Source organism: Cetorhinus maximus, chromosome 11, assembly GCF_964194155.1.
Source record: "Cetorhinus maximus chromosome 11, sCetMax3.hap1.1, whole genome shotgun sequence".
Classification (NCBI taxonomy): domain Eukaryota; kingdom Metazoa; phylum Chordata; class Chondrichthyes; order Lamniformes; family Cetorhinidae; genus Cetorhinus; species Cetorhinus maximus.
Window position 1 is genome coordinate 11,836,260 of NC_135889.1, and position 24,187 is coordinate 11,860,446.

The 24,187-nt window shown below is 44.6% G+C and overlaps 1 protein-coding gene across 1 annotated transcript; it reads left to right on the forward strand.

The window, feature by feature from the left end:
* The first annotated feature begins 1,151 nt into the window (after positions 1-1,151).
* Positions 1,152-8,335, forward strand: LOC144686393 (frizzled-5-like). The gene has a single exon (XM_078551543.1). It carries the CDS (start codon positions 1,967-1,969, stop codon positions 3,704-3,706), a length of 1,740 nt encoding a protein of 579 aa, XP_078407669.1. The 5' UTR covers positions 1,152-1,966; the 3' UTR covers positions 3,707-8,335.
* Positions 8,336-24,187: the final 15,852 nt, after the last annotated feature.

Below are 24,187 nucleotides of genomic sequence, written 5' to 3' on the forward strand. Positions count from 1 at the left end.
CCAGATAATTCTGTTTTTGTTTCCCTTTGACCATGTCCTGCTGGCGAACTCTTTGGGTCAGCATCAATGTTTCTCTGAGCAGACTCCTGTGGAGTGCCTTGGGGAAATTTTACTATGTTATAAACCTCTGTACGAACGCAGGTTGTTGATGTTGCATGAGCTATAGGGCCTTACTTCGTTTATGCCTTTTCCTTCAAGCAGCACCTGCCCACCCCACGAGAAGCGTTTTAATGTGAACATCAGTCGTGGGCGCCGAATTCACCTCTTGGTTCTGAATTGTACAGGACGGGGTAGGGGGCGGGCAACCAGCGTAAGAGGTGAGAGATTTGAGCTTTGAACCTGAGATTTGCTTTGCGGATGATGAAAATTCATTGGGCGCTATAAGAAGTGTAACAACCAGTTGCCTCGCAAGGTTAGTGAAGGGAAAAGACACAGACTTCTATTTAAAAACCCAGACTGCTGATGTCCGGTTTAGAGTTTCAATGTTTCCAGACAGCGCACTTAAAACCTGTACCAGTGCCAACCCTATGTAGAGCAGCGACAGAAATCTCGCTCACCCTTGTCTGTCACTCTGGCATTCAATACGCTTTGGAGTTATTTCGTATGGTGGAAATTGAAGGATAATGTTCCTTTAAATGGACATCGTGCAATGGAGGAGGGGCGTCTTATTGCTGCAGTGTTTACCTTCACTTTCACACAACGTAAAATGTGTGTAATGTCTCTTTAAAATTGTGAAACAAACTATTGATACTTCCACAGTGAGTTTTCCCACCTTTCAGTGATTGGTCCATAAAATAATGAGCGGGTCTTTTGTTTAGACATTTGATTGGTCCACAAGGAGATGGGTGGGGACAAGGAGGCAGCATTGGCTGAGTGATTGGTCCGTATTAAATTGGGGGGGGGGGGGGAGTTTCTGAATCTCTCTGCAAGGCTCGAGTTGTGAATGGGCAGCGCGGCCAGCCCGCGGCTCCTGATTGGCGGAAAAAGACAATTGGAGGCGGGGCTCTTGCGGAGCGCGGCCTCCGATTGGGCGAAAGGGGGGGCAGGGGCGGGGTGATTGACAGGTTGGGCTGAGCTCCACCTTGGCTACATTGTGTTTAAAACAAAAGTAACAATCCGATAGCGGAGCCGCGAACTGCAGCGGAGGCGCAAGGTATCTGGAGAGCAAAAGGAGCTGGATCACGGCTCAAAGGGCAGCCAGAGTCTAACCAGCAGTACAACCAGATAGGGGAAGAAGAGCAAGACGAGAGGAAAAGGAAAGTGCGGGAGAAAAGAGCACAGGGGATATAAACGCACGCCGCTGTTTGGTGAGGAGAGATGCAGTGCTTACCTGGGCTCCGAATTTTGTTTGTATAGCGTGCGATCGGGGGGCAAAGACTGGGAGGATTGAGAAGTGCGGTAAAGACCCTTATACATACCTGGAGACCACTTTGGAAGAAATAACATTGGAAGATTCCAAAAAGTTTATCCTGAACGAGTGCCCCAATAGCTCCTGTTGTGCCGGCGATTTCACCTAGGTGACCGGCGAGAGAGAGAGAGAGAAAGAGCGAGACCTGGAATGGACTAAAGCATCGGAGCCGTGCAGCCGTCAGATACTTTGAACATAAAACCTATTTTTAAATATCTGAAATTATCACTCAAGAAAAAAAATCGGGAAACGAAAACAGAGGAAGAGTGTTGAGAATAATTTGAAGTGTTTTATTGCTCTTTTATAAATGCCTCGTTTCATTTCGAGAGCGGCCGCTCGGCACTGAAATTGACTTGAAATCGACATTTCACCTGAGTTCGCTCGTTTCTTCTCATCTCCTGCCACGAATGTTTTGAGGCTGTGCCACCAGGTGCGGATTTGTTGAACTGGGTCCGGGCCGTGGGGGAAAGAGAAAGACATGTGGCTGTGAAGGACCCAGGGCAAAAGTTCGAGGACAAGTCGGTTTGACCCTCTTTGCAATTGGCAAATCCGGAGACCATGCTCCAAGTGCGCTGCTTATACCTGGTTAAGTTCTGTTTCACCCTCGTAGGACTGGCAGGCGTTGCTCTGTGCGCCTCCAAGGCGATGGTTTGTCAGGAGATTACGGTCCCCATGTGCAGAGGGATCGGCTACAACCTCACCTATATGCCCAATCAGTTCAACCACGACAGCCAGGATGAGGCAGGGCTGGAGGTCCACCAGTTCTGGCCCCTGGTGGAGATCCAGTGCTCCCCGGACCTCCGCTTCTTCCTGTGTAGTGTCTACACCCCCATCTGCCTTGTGGACTACAAAAAACCCCTGCCGCCTTGCAGATCCGTCTGCGAAAGAGCCAAGTCCGGCTGCTCTCCTCTCATGAGGCAGTATGGCTTTGCCTGGCCAGAGAGAATGAACTGTGACAAACTGCCCGTGCTCGGAGATCCCTATAACCTGTGCATGGATTACAACAGGAGTGAAGTGACTACCCTGTCGCCCCCATTTCTGAAGCCCACCATTGCATCCAAAGGCTCCAATAAGAATTTGAGACCCTCATGGCCGCACCCTGGGAAGCATCCAGCTCAGTCCGTGGAATGCCGTGGGAAATGCTGGTGTAAAGCGCCCCTGATCCAGATCTCCAAAGAGAGCCACCCACTGTACAACAAGATCAAGACTGGCCAGGTGCCCAACTGTGCCATCCCGTGCTACGAGCCCTACTTTAGTGAGGATGAGAGGACCTTTGCAACCTTCTGGATAGGCCTGTGGTGCATCCTGTGCTTCATCTCCACTTTCACCACCGTCTCCACCTTCCTGATCGACATGGAGAGGTTCAAGTATCCAGAGCGTCCCATCATCTTCCTGTCGGCCTGTTACCTCTTCGTGTCCGTTGGCTACATTGTCAGACTGGTCGCTGGCCATGCCAACGTGGCTTGCAACAAGGAGTACAACCACATCCAGTACGAGACCACCGGACCTGCCCTCTGCACGGTGGTCTTCCTGTTGATCTATTTCTTCGGAATGGCCAGCTCCATCTGGTGGGTCATCCTGTCTTTTACCTGGTTCCTTGCAGCGGGCATGAAGTGGGGCAACGAGGCCATAGCTGGCTACTCCCAGTATTTCCACATGGCAGCCTGGCTGATTCCCAGCGTCAAGTCCATCGCTGTCTTGGCCCTGAGCTCCGTGGACGGTGACCCAGTGGCTGGCATCTGCTACGTAGGGAACCAGAACCTGGACAACCTCCGAGGATTTGTCCTGGCCCCTTTGGTGGTTTATCTCTTCACGGGGACCATGTTCCTCCTGGCTGGCTTCGTGTCCCTGTTCCGGATACGGAGTGTCATCAAGCAAGGGGGCACCAAGACGGACAAGCTGGAGAAGCTGATGATCAGGATTGGCATCTTCACAGTGCTCTACACCGTGCCTGCCACCATCGTGGTGGCCTGTTTCATCTACGAGCAGCACTACAGGGACCGTTGGGAGCGAGCCCTCAGCTGCCCCTGCCTCGAGGGCCGGGACTACCCCAGGCCCGAGTACGCCATCTTCATGCTGAAATACTTCATGTGCCTGGTGGTGGGGATCACTTCTGGAGTTTGGATTTGGTCCGGGAAGACCTTGGAGTCCTGGAAACAGTTTAGCAGCAGATGTTGCCGGGGGAGGAAGCTGGCCAATGAAGCCATGTACAGTGAAGCCAGTACTGCCCTCACAGCAAGGACAGGGGGCGCTAGCTCCGTCTCCTACCACAAACAAGTGCCCCTGTCGCATGTTTAAAACTCCTTTGGTCAAAGGGTTCGCACACACATATATATATTGTAGATAGACATACATTTATATATATATGAAAAAGTATACTGAGGTAATTTTACCTCATTTCATGAGTCTTTTACACTGTCAACTTGCGGATTTTAATAATTGTACGATGTTCTATTTGCGGTAAGTACATCTAAGTGGAATTGGTCATGTACTCAAGACTTGTTTAAAAGGGGTCGCTGTGGTCTACCATCTGTGCCAGGAGTGACCAGAACCAAGCCACAAGCAGCAGCCAGCTGGTAGACTGAATGTTCAGCACAACTACCAGTGAAAAGAAGCACACACGCTGCAAAGGTTACATTTTGTTTTTGCTGCGGCTGGTATTATTGGGAAGGTTCCTTTTGGTGTGCACATTTTCTAAAGCCTGGGGAGCTGTCTTATTAAACGGAATATGAGGGGAGGCACCACAAATAATAATAAACAACGGCAGAGCATTTAATAACCGCTGTATTCTCCCTGTCGCTCTGAGTTACTGCCACTTTCTCTCTCTCTCTCTCTCTCTTTTCCTGTAGTCTCTGGTGTCCTGGATTGTCCAGCACCACATTCTCTTCTTAATTCAAAGGTTAGCGTAGTGTTGTTAAGAGTACATGCTGGTTAGCTGGAATTACTTACTCCTGTGCTATGCGTCAAACCCTTGCCACTGGTATTTGGACAAGGGAGTCTTTCTGCCTGCCCAAGAACAAGGCTACATTAGCACCTTCTCCTGTGCTGCATCTCCCATTGTACCCAAAGTAACATAGTTTAAGTCTGTTAAAGTAAATGGATGGCTGATTTTGTTTTTTGCCGTTAATTAATCAAGTTCCTAAATGGTTTTGTGCAGTTGCAGAAAGCTCCCGACATCCCTTAAATCATGATTCAGACAGGAGCCTTACTGGACTTTTCTACTTGCTTGTTTTTCTTTAAAGTGTGGGTCCTGATTTTGGAAGAGCTGTCGGTGTCTGGATTTAATGTGGACAATGTGTGAACCCTGGTAGTTTGCATTTGCAGAATGTCCTACTTGAAGGCATCACAGTCGGTGTCTGGATTTAATGTGGGTGATGTGTGAATCCAGGCAGCGGGTGCCTTTGGACTATTCTGCTGTGACGCCATCACTGATCTAGGCCTGATCTATGTATATATGTTCTTGTGCAGTGTATCAGGGTGAGCTGGGCTCTTGTTGTGTAATAACTGAATCCAGAATGAGAGAGAGAGCCTAGGGGGTGATGTTAATCAATGGCAGATATGCTCCTGGTATTGAAAGCTGCATGATTTACAATAGGAACTGTAGTGAACATAGAGAGAGACTGCATCTGTTGTTGGCTTCACCCTCTGGTGTGCTTAGGACACTTGTGGGTATTGGAAGCTGCACTGCCAGGTTTAATGCGATTACTTGCCACACCTGGAATTCTTGGACTTTGATCAGTGGGAAAGGGACAGTGGTAAACCTGACCCTCCTCCAGTGGCCGATGTGATACTGAGCCCTCCACACCAGAAAGGACCCAGGTTCCATCCTTTTTGTTTGTTGGCCTCAGAGTAGCTGGACCTGGACTAGGGGAGGTGAAGTATCAGCTGTGGTCCCCACATCTCATCGATGTCCCTTGAACTCCTGATGGAGAAAGTTCAAGTGTATGTATCAGGCGAGCAGATGGGACTGGGTTCTTGATTGTGATACCCACCATGGTTGTAGGCCTGCAGATTCCCACTGAGCAGCTTTCACTTTACATTCTCCTGGTTGGGGCAGAAGGTGAAAGCGCGACCTGAACTCAAATCCATGGAGATCCATCACCCCTGTGATTGCTGATCTCCTGTGCCTCCTTGTTCAGGAATACCTCAGATTTAAGATTTTCAACTTTGTGCTCGAACCCCTTCATGGCCTCTCTATCTCTGTAGCCTCCTCCAGCCCTACAACCCTCCAAGATTTCAGGACTCCTCCTCTTGATTTCCATTGCTCCAGCATTGATGGCCACGTCTTTAGCTGTCTAACCCCTAAACTCTGCAATTCTGGCTCCCCTCCATTAAGACACCCCTTAAAACCTGTTATTTTTTTTTAAATCACGTGTCCTAATATCATCTTATATGGCTCAGTGTCAAATTGGTGCCTGGTTAAGGTCTTGTGAAGCACCTTTACCATGTTAAAGGCGCTATATAAATGCAAGTTACTGCATAACATCAGTGGGTTGGTACAGACCAGGGACAGCCCGGGTCTCTCTTGCCCAGTTTTAAGTATTATCGTGGCTTTGCTGCTAATTTAGTTTTCTCCTGTGCCCTCGTCCTTGTGCCTGCCACAAAGAAAAGTAAAGCAAACAGCAGGGAGCACTGAAGTTAAATCACGGCACACTAGTGCACAAATACTTAATGTTGTTCTAGCAGAAGCAATGACGCTTGTCATAAAAGTGAAATCCTGTGGATGCTGGAAATCTATAATAAAAACAGAAAATGCTGGAAATGCTCAGCAGGTCAGACATCATCTGGGGAGAGTGAAACTGAGTTGGCCTTTCAGATCAATGACCTTTAATCAAAACTGGAAAATGTTAGTGATGTGATAGGTTTTAAGCAAGTACAGAGGCAAGGAAGAAACAAATAGATTAAGGTCTCCACCAAAACAGCGGGTTTCAAATTTCAGCCAATCCATTAAATATTTGTATTCCAGTGCATAATTTCAGGGTTCCTGCATCACTATCTCACTGCCCTATAGTTATTCGAATCATACAGCACAGTAGGAGGCCACTCGATCCATCGTAACTGTGCCAGCTCTTTGAAAGAGCTTTCAAATTAGTCCCACTCCCTCCACTCTTTGCCCACAGCTCTGAAAACTTTTCCCCTTCAAGTATATATCCAATTCCAATATTTATCCGTTAACCAATATCAGATTACCTGGTCATCATCACATTGCTGTTTATGGGAGCTTGCTGCGCGCAAATTGACTGCCGTGTTACACTACGACAGTGACGGCACTTCAGAAAGAAGTACTTCATTGGCTGTAAATCAATTTGTGATGTCCTGATGTCATGAAAGGTGCTATATAAATGCACTGCTCCTGTATCTTTAGCGATTTCTAAAAAATGAAGCGTTTGATAGAGTGAATGAAGAATATCTGCTCCTTTTTGGAAGTTACTGTGGTGACTGGTTCCGCCATCCTTTCAGGTGGTGCATTCCAGATCTAGTTTTATTAGTTTATTAATCCTGTCAGTCATCCTGGCATTAGGTCCGTGATTGGCAGCTTGTTGAATGGTATTGGGTCCTGATTAGCTGCAGTCGGATGACCAGGGTGTGGCCTTGCTGCCCTAGGTGTTGTGCTGGAACACTCACTCAGATTCGCCTGCAATTTGTTTGCAGGTGGATAATATTCATGGTTCTCATTGGCTGCTGCTCCCCATGTTTATTTAGTTTGAATTTTAACCTGACCTTTAGATAGCAATACTCCTTAGGAGATTGGGCTGTTAGTTTGGTGTTTACTGTCACTTAGTCCCAACGTGTAGTTGAGGGGGTTGGGGGGAAATATGATTTCAGAGTGTCAGTAAAACCTGCAGTCCCACACTCAGCAGTAATGCACTTTTGTACAAAACTCCCCTATAGCTGGTTTCACAGCTCCATAGATAAAGGAACTATTAAGAAAGGCTGTACAGTTTTTTCCCCAGAAAAGGCAGGTGACCTGAGTGAGGTCATCAAAATGATAAAGGGTAGATGTGGAGAAGATGTTTCCACTTGGAGGGGAGTCCAGAACAAGAGGCATAAATATAAAACGAAGAGAAAAAGAATTTCCAGGACACCAGTGAAAAAGCTGGAGAATGGGACTAGCTGTGTAGTTCTTACGGAGAGCTGACATGGACACAATGGGCCAAATGGCCTCCTTCTGTGCTGTAACCATTCTATGATAGTCAGTAATAAATCCAACTGAGAATTCAGGAAAAAAATTTTTTACCCAGTGAGTGGTTAGAATGTGGAACCCACTACTACATGGAGTGATTGAGGCAAATAGTATCAGTGCGTTTAAGAAGAAGCTTGAAGACTACATGAGGGAGAAAGGAATAGAAGGTTATGCTGATAGGGTATGATGAAATTAAGCGGGAGGAGGCTCATGTGGAACATAAACATTGGTCCAGACCTTTTTAGTCTGGCTCTATCCTATAAATACTATGTAATTTAGCTATGTCAACTGTCACGTTTTTATGCAGATTCTGGTCACTAGGTGGCTCTGTGACACAGGTTTCTAAAGCCTCTTTCCCAACTCTTGTATTATATTCATCAGCTGACCATGGATAATGACATTGGCAATTTACTAGTCTCAAACAGAGCCTGAGCTCCCCAACTGACCAAAAGGATAAATGCCCTGCCAGGCAAAGCACCAAGACTTAAAGAACAAATGACCTGTGATCTCTTCACAGGTTTGTTCTAGAGCTCATTATCCGATGGTCCATGCTGGGCAGCAGGTGTATGTACCAGTGTTAGGGTGAGGTTGGACTCAGTTGAGATGCCTCCCTTTGTTAAACAGCGAGGCTTATGTGACAGCGGGGAGTTGCCACTTGTGCTAAGTCCCCCGAAAGCTGAAGGCAGCAGTAGCTCAGTATACCAGCAAGAATTAGCATTTTCAGAAGAAAATCAGAACATAACATTTATGAACAAAAGGTTGTCGGGGTGGGGGGGTGGTTGTGTGGTGCAAGCCTAGCTTCAGAAGTTCAAAAATAAAAATAAAGACTTGCATTTATCTAGCACCTTTCACATCCTCCATGCATCCCAAAGTGCTTTTACAACCAACTGAGCACTTTTTGACACGTAGTCACTTTTGTGACACAGGAAATACGAGAGCCAATTCATGCACAGCAAGCTCCCACAAACAGCAATGTAACATTCATGCCACACAAGTGCCAGGCAACAACCATCGCCAATAAGAGAAAATCCAACCACATCCTCTTGACATTCAATGGCATTACCATTGCTGAATCCCCCAAAATCAACATCCTGGGGGTTACCATTGACCAAAAACTGAACTGGACCAGCCATATAAATACTGTGGCTACAAGAGGAGGTCAGAGGCTGGGAATTCTCTGGCAGAGTAACTCACCCCTTGTCTCCCCAGAGCCTATCCGCCATCTACAAGGCACAAGTCAGGAGTATGATGGAATACTCTCCACTTATCTGGATGAGTATAGCTCCAACAACACTCAGGAAGCTTGACACCATCCAGGACAAAGCAGCCCGCTTATTAGGTGCCACATCCACCACCTTAAACATTCATTCCCTCCACCATCAACACACAGTGGCAGCAGTGTGTACCATCTACAAGATGCACTGCAGCAACTCACCAAGGCTCTTTCGACTAGCTTCCAAAACTGCGACCTTTACTACCTGGAAGGACAAGGGCAGCAGATACACCACCACCTGGAAGTTCCCCTCCAAGCCATTTACCATCCTGACTTGGAAATATATCGCTGTTCCTTCACTGTCACTGGGTCAAAATCCTGGAACTCCCTCCCTAACAGCACTGTGGGTGCACCCACACCCACATGGACTGCAGTGGTTCAAGAAGGTAGCTCACCACCACCTTCTCAAGGGCAGTTAGGGATGGGCAACAAATGTTGGCCCAGGGCATTTGCGCCTACATCCCATGAAAAGATAATTTTTTTAAAAAGTGTGATGATGACTGGATAATCTGTTTTTCGTGATGTTGACTGAGGGATAAATATTGGCCAGGACACCGGGGAGAATTTCCCTGCTCTTCTTCAAAATAGTGCCCTGGAATCTTTTACATTCACCTGAGAGGGTTTAATGACTCATCCAAAAGATGGCACACTGACATTGCTGCACTGCCTCAGTACTGCACTGGAGTGTCAACCTGGATTTTGTTCTTAAGTCTCTAGAGTGGGATTTGAACCCTCACCCTTCTTGACTCGGGTAATATACCTGCAGGGCCACAGCTCATATATTTTAGCTTGTAATTTATTTTATAAATCAAAATAAAATATGGCAGAGAATTATAAATGTAAGACAGCGGGTGTAGGGTTGATCTATGAAAAAGTAGAGGGAATAAAAGATGTTGGTGAACATTGGTTGGAGTTTTTTATTTTGATAGTTATTTGAGGCAGGGTGGGTGGGATATTTCTCCTGATTGTGTGTTATAACCTCTGTTGGAAGATCTGGGGGGAAGCCTGGAGTGTTTACGCTATTTCTCCAAGCTTCCTCAATTCTGTCATTGATGTTGGGACGGTCAGTCAGAAAAAGCGAGTAAATGTAGAGAAGAAGTTTCCATAAGTATAAGATAGCCTGTCAAAAATCCAATAGAGAGCTCAAGAGAAACTTTGCCTGTCTTTGTCTTTGCCTCGAGAGAGGTGGGAATGTGGAACTTGGTAGTGCTCGAGGTGCATAACATTGATGCAAATAAAGGGAAGCTAGATAAAGACATGAAGGAGAAAGGAATAGGAGGATATGCTGATGGGGTTAGATGAAGGACGGTGGGAAGAGACTTGTGTGGAGCATAAACACCAACGTAGGTCTAATGGAAAAAGGTCTCAGTATGATCAATGGTGAACTGACCTACAGGCTGTTGTACACTGGGTATACACTTTGGTTCATGAACTAGATGTTGGATATTAATTGGGTACAGTAGTGTAGTGGTTATGCCACTGGCCTAGTAATTCAGTGACCTGGACTAATCATCCCTTTGACCATCAATTGATCAATTCAAGAATTTGAATTCAGTTGAAATCTAGAAATAAAAACCTGGTGCCAGTAAAAGTGCCCATGAGGCTGCAGGATTGTTAGAAATAAAAAAAGATCCCAAACTGTTCAATCATGTTTGGTTAGGAAAGGAAACCTGCTGTCTTTACCCTGTGACTCCTGTCTCACCCTAGTGTGGTAAAGTGGCCCAGTGAGCCACTCAGTTGTATCAAACTTCATGAGAGGGGTCCGCCATCAGCTTTTCAGAGCGAGCCCTGCCAGCAGTTGCCAACCTGTGGGCTAATTGATCAAGGAGCCTGTGGATCCAAATTCCTGTGAATCTAACTGAAAAATCCCGCTCTGTTCTAACATTAACTTCTCAGTAAAAGTGTTAGCAAGTCCCCAAGGGTCCAGTTGCACAAAAAGCCCAGTGCAGTGACAAAGGTTTGCACCTAGATGTCTGCAGTGAGCTTTGTAAAATGTGATACTTGTGACATCTTGAGGCAGAATATTAATAGACACTCATAGTCTTTGTTGTGTTTTCTACCATCCCAGCTACATATGAAAGGAAAGGTGATAGAAGATCCATTAAGCAGTACCATCCAACACTTTCCTGGCCATGCCAGTTTTAGGGAAAGGCAGCCCACCCCATCACCCCTTTCCCACCCCCTCCCTCTACTGCCCCCCCAACACACACACAAAATGCCACCAATTCTCAGGAAAGACTGTTGAAAAATTCCTCATCAACTCCCTAAGGTAATGAACAAACATTTCAGACCCAGTGCAGTACTGAGGGAATGCGGCACTGTCAGAGCGCCCTCTTTTGGATGAGGTGTTAAGTCGAGGTCCCAGCTGCCTTCTAAGATGGATGTAAAAGAGCAGGGGAATTCTCCCCTGTTCCCTAGCCAATATTTATCCCTCAAACAGCATCACTGAAACAGATTACCAAGTCATTATTGCATTGCTGTTCGTGGGAGCTTGTTGTGCTGAAATTGGTGTATAACTGGAAATATCCCCAGGAGCTTGTCAGAATTTGCAAGGATATTCAGTTGAGATGGCAGCGCATGACACAAAGCAAGGACCATTTCATCATGAGGCAAAGCCTGGAGCCAAATGTATCCCACGGGGAGTGGGGCTAAGCAATTGGCATCAGAATATAAATTTATGCATTTTTTTTTAAAGTGGCAGTATCCTCATGATTACCTATTTGGAGAAGTGGAGCTTTGAACTGTATTTCTAAGCAACTGGACTATGTTGCTGAGGCTCAGTTCGATAGGTCTGGGGTCCCTGGCCTGTAGACCCGAGCAGAAACAGTATGTATTCATGAATAGCCCCTGCCTTCCTCCTGGATTCATCCCACGTTCCACACAGCTGTTGATAGGGTAGATCAAGAAAAACTATTTCCTCCAGTGGATGAGTCTAGTAACAAGGGGACATAACCTTAAAAATTGGACCCAGGTCATTCAGGGCTGACGTCAGGAATCAATTCGTCACGCAAAGGGGGGTGGTAATCTGGAATTCACTCCCCCACAAAAAGCTGGTGGGGGGTGGGGTGGGGGGGTGGAGGGGTGGGGTCAATTGAAAATGTCAAAACCGAGAATGATAGATTTTTGTTGGGTAAGGGTATGAAAGGATATGGAGCGAAGGTGGGTGAATGGAGTTAAGATACAGATCAGCCATGCTCTAATTGAATGGCGGAACAGGTTCTGGAGCTGAATGGCCTCCTCCGTTCCCTGTATTCTACTTATTATGTCCCAGCTGAGGTCAATGGACAGTGATCAGGGGTGGGAACAAAAACAGAAAGTGCTGGAAAAGCTGAGTACGTCAGGCAGATTCTGTGGAGAGAGAAACGTAGTTAACGTTTCGTGTCCAAAATTACTCGTCTTTCAAAGCCGGTTGGACTCAGAATGTTAACTCTTGTTTCTCTCTCCGCAAATGCTGCCAGACCTGCTGAGTTTTTCCAGGACTTTCTGTTTTTATTTCAGATCTCCAGCATCTGCAGTATTTTGCTTTTAGCCGAGCTCACTGGTATGTGAACGTGGGATGTCCCTCTAGGGTTAGGGGCACAATAAGTGATGTATTTTCGCACTGAGCCCTCAGAGGGAGTTCTGCATTCATTTTGACATTGCTCCTTCAAACGTGATTTTCGTTGATGAGGTCAGTGGGAGGGAGCAATTTTTATAATTTTACTTCAATTTGTGCCAGGGCCTAAGATGAATAGCTTACAACTATTTGCTTTTAGTATTTTTTTAAAAGCGTTTAACGAAAAAAGGTCCACATTTCATTGGTCACTGTGTAGAAAATGGGCGTTCATCGCAAACAGGGAGGGGTAACGGGTTAGCACTCAAATCAGCCATGATCTCAGGCGAGAGGGGCTGAAGGGCCTTACTCCTGTTCCCATCCTATGTGACAGCAGCTTGGGATTTTAAAAATGCACTTGGGCAACATGTCAATCTGCACACAATAAGCCTTGGAACACCACATTCCTGCTGCATGTCAGGCAACGCCAAGTCACCTGCCGGACGCATCGGTTCTATTTGCATGGGGACAGGAAGGGGGTTTGAACCTCAGCCTCATCACTGGAAAATAATTCAGATAAACATTTCCAAATATTAACTCCACCAACCTGTGATATCAGATGTATCGTAACTGTCTCTAACAGTTAGGGACACCAATTATCCTTATTGCTGATTAAACCGCTGTGGAACAGGCAGAACCAGCTGGAGCTTGCACACTGCATACCCCATTTCATTCTTCATACATTGTGCAAAAAAACACAGGCCCATGGTCCTTTTTTGCATATTCGAAGTCATCCACCACTGATTTCAGGCAACCATCAGAGATGCCTCAAAACATTGAGGATGAATGTGGCAGAAGCCATGCAGATTAGGCACAGAGCTTTGTGCCCAGAAATTGGTACATATTGTGCCTGATTTGTGCCCAAAAAAAACAGGTGAAACACACAACAATTTTTACCCCTGTGTGCCCAAGTGACCCTTGCTGAATGTGGCCTATGCCAGGATGTTGAATCAGGCCCATTGTGAAATAATTTTGACACCCCTGATCTGCATCTATCTGTAGCCCCCCCACCCCCATTGCAGTCCAGTGCTTTTAAACTAGTTTGGAGGAAGAGTGAAAGCAGAGAGGTTTAAGACTTTTACAGTGTCTGCCTGTGATCTCACCTGATTCACGCTGTGAAGATCTAGTGTCTGACTGATCTCATCTATACATTAACTCTGCAATTACTCTTATGAATGTTAAGATGATTAGAAAATCATAACTGGAAAGGTACGTTGCAACTTTCAGGTCTGTCTTTCATTGTTTACTTTCATTAAGTCAGGTGCCAATTTGTTTTTTGTCCAATTGTTTTATCACCTCTCTCTCTCTCCCTATGCATGTTCTACCTTTCCATCACCTCTTCAGTGTCTGCTTTGTGTGTGTCCCTCTGACTGTTTTGTCCAGATCTCCCCTGCATGTGTGTTCTATCCCTCTCTCCCTGTGTTTTTATGTTGTGCCAATTTTCAAAGGGCAGTAAGCATCCTATGAACCTTCCAGTGTCGTGTGTAATTCTAGAGACTTGGAACAGAAAATTTAGGCTGACACTTCTGGTGCAGTACTGACGGAATACAGCACTGTTTTTGGATGCAACTTTAAACCAAACTTCCCGTCTGCCCTCTCCGGTGGACAGTACTATCAAAGAGGAGCAGGGACGTTCTCCCTGGTGCCCTGGCCGATATTTATCCCTCAACCAACTGCATTAAAACAATTTAGTTGGCCATTAAAGCCCATGAAACAAATCAACACGCTTTCAAAAGTAATTCAGTAGCAGTCAGCTTGTTTTTGAGAGCTCTGTGTGATGGACTGTCATCAAGACGAACTCAGTAGGCAGATCTCAACTCCATAAGCACCGTGACGCAGTAGCTTAGAAAATTTGACTACAGCTGATCAGGGTTGAAGAAAGCGCTTGGAGTTTATTGCAGCAACTGCAACATTTTCTGAGCTATATCCCGGGCAGTGATTTTAAAATATTGCTTAAAAAGAATGCCTAAAGCAGGCCTGTAGAGAGACCACAACCTGGACAAACTGCACTTATGCGGGTTGGATTAAGCCGTGGGGGAGGCGGGGCGATAGATGGAAGCTGGATGACTTGTTTATGGTAGATGCTTGTTTCCTGTTTAATTCAAACTTGTCCCTCTTGGAGTGTATTGCACGGAAGTCTCAAGGACTAACAAATGTAAATAGTTCCGCATAACAAGTGTAAATAATTCTAAGGATTCTTAGCTAAGTACGGGTTTGTTGCAAGTCTATTTATAACTGGGTGCTTTCTAGGCTCTGAATTCAAAAGTAGCAAATTATATGTAGCACCTGAACTTGTCACAGCTCCTGAATTGAGGATGTAAGTTACCTTTGACTTTCCCCCCCGACCCCCCGCCACACCCCCCCCCCCCCCCCCAACTTCTTTGTGGTCATTTTACATAGTTTAAAACTTTGTATGTATAATATTTTGGAAAGAAAGTCTTGAGATTTTATAAAAAGAAATGAAAAGTAGATATTTATGAAAAGGATTTCTGTTTTCTATTTTTTTTTTGTTGCTGTCATTTGTTGATTTTATTTTAGGGGAAAAATAAAGTTGGAGTTCATGAAAGTTTGATCCACGTCTGGGGTTTCTTCACTTCCTATTTTCTTCATGAGCTCTGCATCATACATAAAATCACTGAAAATAACAGCAATGGGAGTCCAGATATTCCTGTTGGCAACATTGCCCAATGAAGCCTACCACTCCACTATTTTAACCAATTATGCTGAGGTTTATCAATTATTAGTGGTAGCTGTAAATCTGGCAGTGCTCTTGCCTCTGAATCTGTAGGCTATAAACTCAAGTCCCACTTCAGCACAAAATCTAGGCCGACATCCTCAGTGCAAAACTGCAGGATGCTGCATTGTTGGTGATGATCCTGTCTTTCAGGGGAGACTTAAAACCCGTTTGTTCACACTGGTGACATAAAAGACCCTGTGATGAAGAAAAGCAAAGTTCTCCCTGGTGTCCTGGCTAACATTGATCCTTCAGTCAACACCGAAAACAGATGATGTGATCATTATCTCATTGCAGTTTTTGGGAGCTCGCTGTGTGCAGATTGGCTGCCTAATTTTCTACATTACAACAGTGATTACACTTCAAAAAGTGCTCTGCTGTAAAGTGCTTTGGGATGCCTTGAATTTGCAGAACGTGCTACATCGGTGTAAATGCTTTTTATTGACTGCCCTGTTACACCTTGCAGTCTAAGTAAGAGCAGCTTGAAATAAATTCAGGTCAGTAACAACTGTTAAGTATAGTTTTCGGGCAGTCTAGGGTTGTGACCCTCAAGTCTGCAGCATTTTGGCACTAAAATATCAGAGGTTTCAAGGATGCTAGTGTTAAAATGCCACACTGGAGCTGTAGGGAATGCACTTCTGACATAATTATTAACCGCTATTAAAGGGACAGGATAGTGGGAACTGAATGCATTTTTTGCAGGTATTGGTGATGGAGGGGGGTGGGTGCAGTTATGTTGGAAGCCATGCGTATTCAGAAAATGATGCCTCCTGATCTAAAGACAGGTGGCCTTTGACTCATATTATGTCTGATCTGGGAACGCTTGAATTTGAAACTGGGTGCAGCAAAGGGGCAAGATTACAAACATGCATAGAATCAACAGGAGGAGATATCGGCCCAACTGCTGTATTCGCAACACGAGCCTCCTCCCACTTTAACTGCCTCTTCCCACCCGATCCCCATGTGCCTCTATTCCCCTTTTCCTCACATATGAATCAAGCCTTCGATTATATAAATAGGAGTCACAATTAAATTCAATAAAGGATTCAGATCGTAACAACTCTGCATAGTTTAAAAAAAACTCATGTTGCCTTTGATCCTTTCTCCTTTTGAAAATCATTACTGAATCTGCTTCCGCATATCAGATCATAACAAGTCACTGCGTAAAACAACGTTTCCTCATATACCCCACTGGCCTTTTCTGCCTATTACTTTAAATCTGTGCCCTCTGGTTACCAACCTGCCCGCCACTGGAAACAATTACACCTTATTTACTCTTATAAAAAAACCCTCATGACTTTGAACACCTCTTTTAAACCTCCTCTTCACCTTTCTGCTCTAAAGGACAGCAACCCCATTTTCCCCAGTCTCTCCACATAATTGAAGTCCCTCTCCTCTGATCTGTACTTCAAAAGAAAATATTTGCAAGACTAAGGGGAACATGTAGGGGAGTGGGACTAATTTGCAAAGCTCTTTCAAAGAGCCAGCACAGGCAAGATGGGCCAAATGGTGTCCTTCAGTAGTGTATGATTCTCTGATCATTAATCAGGCCTCGAACACCCTGGACTGCAATGGATTAGTGCTAACACCGCACAATGTGGGTACTCTCCTTCTGCATAGGGTTGTAATAGCCTCTTCATTCTGCCAAGCTGTGTTTTTCCAGCGGCCCCGAACAGAAGCAGCTTTTACCCTTTGGTGTTTCTCGCATTGCTTGCCTTGCAATGCAAAGGGTTCCCAAGTTGATGCTGTCAGCATAGTGGGATTCAAAGTTAAGAGCTAAACGTGAGGGAATGGTGCTTTTTTTTGTTAGATAACTCTCCTTTTGTGCATCAGTGGTGAATGACGACTAAATATTTGCTTTGCAGCCTCCGCCCTCCTGTTTGCTGAGTGTTTACCTAAAAAAGGCAAATTCAAACTTTCGACTGGTTTCACCCTTTCAGAACCGTCACCTGCCCCACCCTAGACTTTAAAACTGCAGCACAAAGAAAGACTTGCATTTCTATAGTACCTTTCACTACTTCACAACATCCCAAAGCATTTTATCACCAGTTAAGTGCTTTTGAAGTACAGTCACTGTTGTAATGTAGGAAATGCAGCAGCCAATTTCCATACAGAAAGCTCCCAAAGACAGCAATGAGATTACAACCAGGTAACCTGCTTTAGTGGTGTTGGTTTAGGGATGAGTATTGGTCAGGCCTTTGGGGAGAGCGCCCTTGCTCAGCTTCAAATAGTGCCATGGAAGTTTTTACATCCTCCCAAGGGCAGGTGGGGCCTCAGTTTAGCATCTTGATTATAAGATGATACCACCGATAGTGCAGCACTCCCTCAGTGTTATACTGGAGCATCAGTGTCAATCATGTGCTCGCATCTCTTGTGAGATTTGAACCGACAACCTTCATCAGAGGAAAGAGTGTTGCCTCTGAGCCACGGATGATATGTGATTGTTAACTTAAGGGGCTAATTCCTTGCTGTCGCACATCACATTACATAGCTGTTTGATAATTTAAGCTCCAAATGCCTTCAGAAAAAAATAAAAAGACTTGCATTTAACTAATGTTTTCATGGCCACCCCAGACATCTCAAAGCACTTTACACCCAATGAAGTACCGCTTGAAGTGTAGTCACTGTTGCAATGTAGGAGATGAGGCAGCCAATTTGCACACAGCAAGTTCCCACAAACAGCAATGTGATAATGGCCAGATAACCTGTTTTTTGTGATGTAGATTGAGGGATGCATACATGCAATGGGTATAACTCCTCTGCTCCTGTTCAAAATAGTGGCATGGGATCTTATACATCCCTTATACATCCAACTGACAAGCAGATGGGGTCTTGGTTTAACATGTCATCCAAAGAATGGCACCTCTAACAGTGCCACAGCAGTACTGTACTGGCATATCAGCCTTGATTTTTTTTGTCAACCGAACCACAATTGGCACAAGGCAAAGATTCAGATGTGGGTTGGCATGAGTTGGTATTAAGCTGGCATGGGGCTATAAAGGGCCATGGGAGTTGGCATGGAGGGTATGAGAGGCTATTGTAGATTGGTGGTGTGAGCGGTTGGTGTGAGTTGGCATGAGTGGGGCATGGGGAGTGGATGGGGGTTAAGGGGTGAGGGCTAGAGTGCTTAATATTTAACAATGAACTGAGGTAGGTTTTTTAAACAGCCCACCTCACCACTCGGCAGCCCCTCTGGCTTCCTTTGATCTGTGCCTGGAGGTGTTGGGCTCTTTCCCGCATCCACTCCTCTAGCATGAAGATCCTACATTCAGGTGAGTTTCTCCCAAGGTGGGCGCGACGAGCCAGAAGATTTCCCGTCTCACGCTACCTGTCTTAGGATCAAAAATCCAAGCTATAGTCTTAAGTTGAAAGTCCAACTCCTTCCAGCAGTAACAGGACCCCTTCTCCCTGCTTTGCCAAGGTGAATCATCCGTTGTCCTTTTAAACAAAGTCCTCTTTACTCAGTCCTTTCAGCATAATCGAATGGACTCCCCATGGCACGGTTCCCTCTGGTGAATCCGTGGCCTCTAACTTTTCAGAATCCTGGTTTCCTTGAACCTGAGTTCCATCCTCATCAGCCCTTCACTTGGTAGTTAACCCAAAAGCAGCCACTTTCCTCCGCTTGGCATAGCAGCACCTGTGGGGGCGTCTACTTCCCCTAAATGCTTCAGTCTCACTAACCCTGAGAGGCTGTAAGTCTGCACACAATAAGGCCAGCTGCTTCTTCCTTTGTGTCCATGTGTTAAAGCCCACACCTAGCTTTGAATAAGTTTCAATTTGGGTTTCTGTCTCCAAAAGCAGGCAACATGGGGCTTGGCTCCAGACAGACTTAGTATGAAGCTTGTCTCCGGCCAGAAATATTAGGATGTCAAACACCCCACTCCCTACTCAATTTTACCCTGAATTAAAAGAGACAGCTTCAAACATAACTATCTTATAAAGTTCAGTGGCCATAACAATAATTATTCAGATTTCCAGGATCTGCTTTTGACTTATAGTGGTGCTGTTTAAAATTTTTATCTACCAACCAGAATTAAGAAGCAGCTAAAGATGCCTGACTCTGGTGGGAGTGATCTATAGGCCTCCTGACAGCAGCATCAGTGGTGGGTCTACTTGCCCCAAATCCTTTGTTTTCACTAACTCTGAGAGTTTGTGAGCCTGCACACAGCAAGGTCGGCTGCTTCTTTCTTTGTGGCTAGGTTTTAAAGCTCACACTTGGCTTTGAATAAACGGTGGTAGCAGGATGCCTTCATATGGAGATCAGAGAATGTGAAGCAAAGGCAAAACTTTTGAGGATATAACAAGCAGAGTTGATAAGGGGGAACTGGTAGACGTAGTGTATTAGGATTTGCAGAAGGCATTCGATAAGGTGCCACATAAAAGGTTATTGCACAAGATAAGAGCTCACGGTATTGGGGGTAATGTATTAGCATGGATTGAGGATTGGTTAACACACAGAAGACGGAGAGTCGGGATTAATGGGTCCTTTTCAGGTTGGAGAGACGTAACGAGTGGAGTACCACAAGGATCAGTCCGAGGGCCTCAATTATTTACTATCTATATTAATGATTTGGAGGAGGGGGCAGAATGTAATGTATCCAAATTTGCTGATGATACAAAAATAGGTGGGAGGGCATGTTGTGATGAGGACATAAGGAATCTGCAAGGGGATATAGACAGGTTGAGTGAGTGGGCAAAAGCTAGGCAGATGGAGTTAATGCAGGAAAGTGTGAGGTCATGCATTTTGGTAGGAAAAATCATAAGGCAGACTATTATTTAAATGGAGAGAGACCCCCAAAAAGTGCCGCACAGAGGAAAACCAGTGGGAAGCACTAAAAAGTGAGATCCTAATTGTACAAAGTAGACATGTCCCCTAAAAAAATAAGAGTGGTACTGCCAAATCTAGACCCCCTGGTTGCCTATAGGCATACAGGGGAAGATCAAACATAAAAAGAAAGCGTACAATAGGCACAGAGAACTAAGCACTGCAGATAGCCTAAAAGAATATAGGAAGTGCAGGGACAAAATAAAAAAGGAAATAAGGAAATCAAAGAGAGGGCATGAAAAAAGATTAGCAAGTAAAGTTAAAGATAACCCAAAGATGTTTTACCAATACATTAATGCTAAAAGGTTAGTTAAGGAAAAAGTGGGACCTATCAGAGATGAAGATGGAAACTTGTGTGTAGATGCAGAGGCTGTGGGAAGGATTTTGAATGAATATTTTGTTTCCATGTTTACAAAGGAAAGGGAGGATGTAGATATAGTAGTCCAGGAGGAACACTGCGAGATATTGGACGGGATAGTCATAAAGAGAGAGGAAGCACTGGAAGGGTTGAAATCCTTGAAAGTTGATAAGTCACCAGGGCCAGATGGATTGTTTCCCAGGCTGCTGAAGGAAATCAGGGAGGAGATAGCAGATGCTCTGAGGATGATTTTCCAATCTTCACTAGATACAGGGGACGCACTGGAGGACTGGAGAAATGCAAACGTAGTTCCATTGTTTAAAAAGGGATCAAAGGAAATGCCAAACAATTATAGACCAGTTAGTCTTACATCAGTGGTGAGCAAATTAGTAGAATCAACCCTGAGAGATAGGATTAACTGTCATGTGGAAAGGCATGGACTAGTCAGGGATGGTCAGCATGGATTTGTTAAAGGAAGGTCTTGCCTCACAAATTTGATTGAATTCCTTGAGGAAGTGACAAAAAGGGTTGATGAAGGTAGTGTGGTGGATGTTGTGTACATGGATTTTAGCAAGGCATTTGATAAGGTCCCACATGGCAGATTGGTCAGGAAAGTAAAAGCCCATGGGATTCAGGGTAATGTGGCAAACTAGATAAAAGGTTGGCTTTGTAACAGGAAACAAAGGTAATGGTCGATGGATGCCCTTGCGAATGGAAAGTTGTCTCAAGTGGTGTTCCACAGGGCTCGGTGTTGGGACCCTTGCTGTTTGTGTTATATATTAACGATTTGGACGTGAATGTGAGGGGCACGATTGGGAAATTTGCAGATGACACAAAGATCGGCCGAATAGTGGATAGTGTAGAGGATAGCCATAATCTCCAAAATGATATAGATGGGTTGGTGGAGTGGGCGGTAAGGTGGCAGATGGATTTTAACATAGAGAAGTGTGAGGTCATACATTTAGGGAGGTCAAACAGTTACAGGGATTACACAATAAATGAGAATATACTAAGAGGTGTAGATGAAGTGAGAGATCTTGACGTACAAGTACACAGGTCCCTGAAGGCAGCAGTTGTAAAGTTGTAAAGAAGGCATATGGAATGCTCTCCTTCATTGGCAGAGGTATAGAATATAAAAGTAAGGATATAATGTTGGAATTGTATAAAACACTGGTGAGGCCACAACTGGAGTATTGTGTGCAGTTCTGGTCACCACATTACAGGAAGGACGTAATAACTCTGGAGAGAGTGCAGAAAAGGTTTACAAGAATGTTGCCAGGGTTAGAAAAGTGTAGCTACGAGGAGAGATTGGATAGGTTGGGGTTATTTTCCTTAGAACAAAGAAGGCTGAGAGGTGACTTGACTGAGGTGTACAAAATTATGAGGGGAATAGATGGAGTGGTTGGATAAAATTGTTTCCCTTGGTGGAGAATTCTAGAACCAGGGGACATAGATTCAAGATAAGTGGCAGAAGGTGTAGGGGGGACATGAGGAAGAACTTTTTTACGCAGAGGGTAGTGGGTGTCTGGAATTCGTTGCCCAAGTTGGTGGTAGAGGCAGAAACTCTAAACTCTTTTAATAAGTACCTGGATCTGCACCTTAAGTGCTGTAAGATGCAGGGCAATGGGCCGGGTGCAGGGAGGTGGGATTAGAAAGGGCACCTGGATGTCCTCGGGCTGGCATGGACAAGATGGGCCGAATGGCCTCCTTCTGTGCTGTAACTTTTCTATGGTTCTATGGATCTGGGTGTTCATGTGCATGAAACACAAAAAGTTAGCATGCATGTGCAGCAAATAATTAACGCGGCAAATGGAATCTTGTCCTGCATCACGAGGGGGTTGGAGTTTAAAAATAGGGAAGTCTTGTTACAACTGTACAGCATGTTGGTGAGGTGGCACCTGGACTGTTTTGGTTCCCGTATTTAAGAAAGGATATACTGGCATTGGAGGCTGTTCAAAAGAGATTCACTAGGCTGATACAAAAACAAAAATATTTTTGTTTTTGTTTCAGATTTCCAGTATCCGCAGTATTTTGCTTTGATTCCTGGGATGAAGGGGTTGACTTATCAAGAATAGCTAAACAGGTTAGATCTTTATTCATTAGAGTCTAGAAGAATGAGGGGCGATCTTATTAAAATGTACAAGATTCTGAGGGGGCTTGACAGGGTAGATGTTGAAATGTTTCCACTAGTGGGGGAATCTCAAACTAGGGCACATAGTTACAGAATAAGGGGATACTCATGTAAAACTGAGATGTGAAGGAATTTCTTTCCACAGAGGGTAGCAAATGTCCGGAATTCTCCACCTCAGAGAGCTGTGGAGGCTAGATCACTGAAAGTATTCAAAGAGGAGGTAGATAGATTTTTGAAATATTGGGGAATTGAGGGCTATGAGGAGCTGGCACGAAAGAGGAGTTGAGACCTGGGGCAGATCAGCCATGATCTTATTGAATGGTGGGGCAGATTTGAGAGGCCAAATGGCCTACTCCCGCTCCTATTTCATATGTTATTTCAAATGACATATTGTAATTTTCACGTAGACTGGGGGATGCAAAACAGCTCAAGTCATAAAGGCAATGAATTTCCAGAATGGATCCAGGATAGTTTTCTGAAACAATATGTAGAACCAACAAGAGAACAGGCTATGTTAGATTTAGTGATGAATAATAAATTAATGAATAATCAGATAGTAAGCAATCCTTCTGCAAACAGTGATTGTAACACGCAGAGTTTGACATTAAACTCAAGAAGGAGAAAGATATATGCAAATCTAGCTGTATGTAAGGCTGACTTTGAAGAATGAGACTCAAGGTGAACACATTAAACTCGGTTGAGCCCATTCACAGGTAAATCTACAGTAAAATAGTGGGAGGTATTTAAAGATGTATACATACGATCAATACTTAACTCTAAAGAGCAACAGATCCACTTGTAGGGTCAAGCAATCATGTGAGGTAAAACTAAAACTAGAGAAACTGGTTTACACAACAGCTAAAACTGGTAATCTAGCGGTCTGGGAGAAATAGAAAATAACAAACGGATACAAATTACAATTAAAAGCTGCAAAAAAGGAGTATAAACTTGCAAGTAATATAAAGGCTAAGAGTAAAAGTTTGCATAAATATATTAAGAGTAAGAGAGTGGCTGAGAGAGATAAGTCCATTAAAAACAGTCATGTGATACTGTAATAGACAACAAGGTAATGACAGATTTATTAAACAAGTACTTTCAGAGTAGTATAGCAGTGATAGATGAAAAACTAAAAGTAAATCAAGGGGAGCAAACTATTGGATTCAATATAATGAAAATAAGGTAATTGAGAAAATAATGGGACTTAAAGTCGATAAATCTCTAGGATCCAATGCTTCCCATAACAGGGTGTTGAAAGAAGTAGAGGAGGGAATTACAGAAACATTAATCATAATCTTTCAAAGTTCTCTTGACTCAGGAATTATGCCATTAGATTGGAACTTTGCTAATGTCACTCCAGTAGTTATGAAGGGTGGGAGAAAGAACCAGGAAACCAAAGGCCTGTTTTAATTCATTCAGAGGAAGTGTGCATCATTGGCAAGGCCAGCATTTATTGCCTATCACTAATTGCCCTCGAGAAGGTGTTGGTGAGTTGCCTTCTTGAACCACTGCAGTCCACATGGTATAAATATACCCACAGTGCTGTTAGGGAATGAGCTCCAAGATTTTGACCCAGTGACAGTGAAGGAAGGGTGATATCGTTCCAAATCAGGATGTTGTGAATTGGAGGGAATTTACAGGTGGCAGTGTTCACACATACTTGCTGCCCTTGTCTATCTAAGTGG

What these genes read in the sequence shown, in the direction of transcription:
- LOC144686393 (XM_078551543.1), top strand. Translation starts at nt 1,967, where the DNA reads ATGCTCCAAGTGCGCTGCTTATACCTGGTTAAGTTCTGTTTCACCCTC.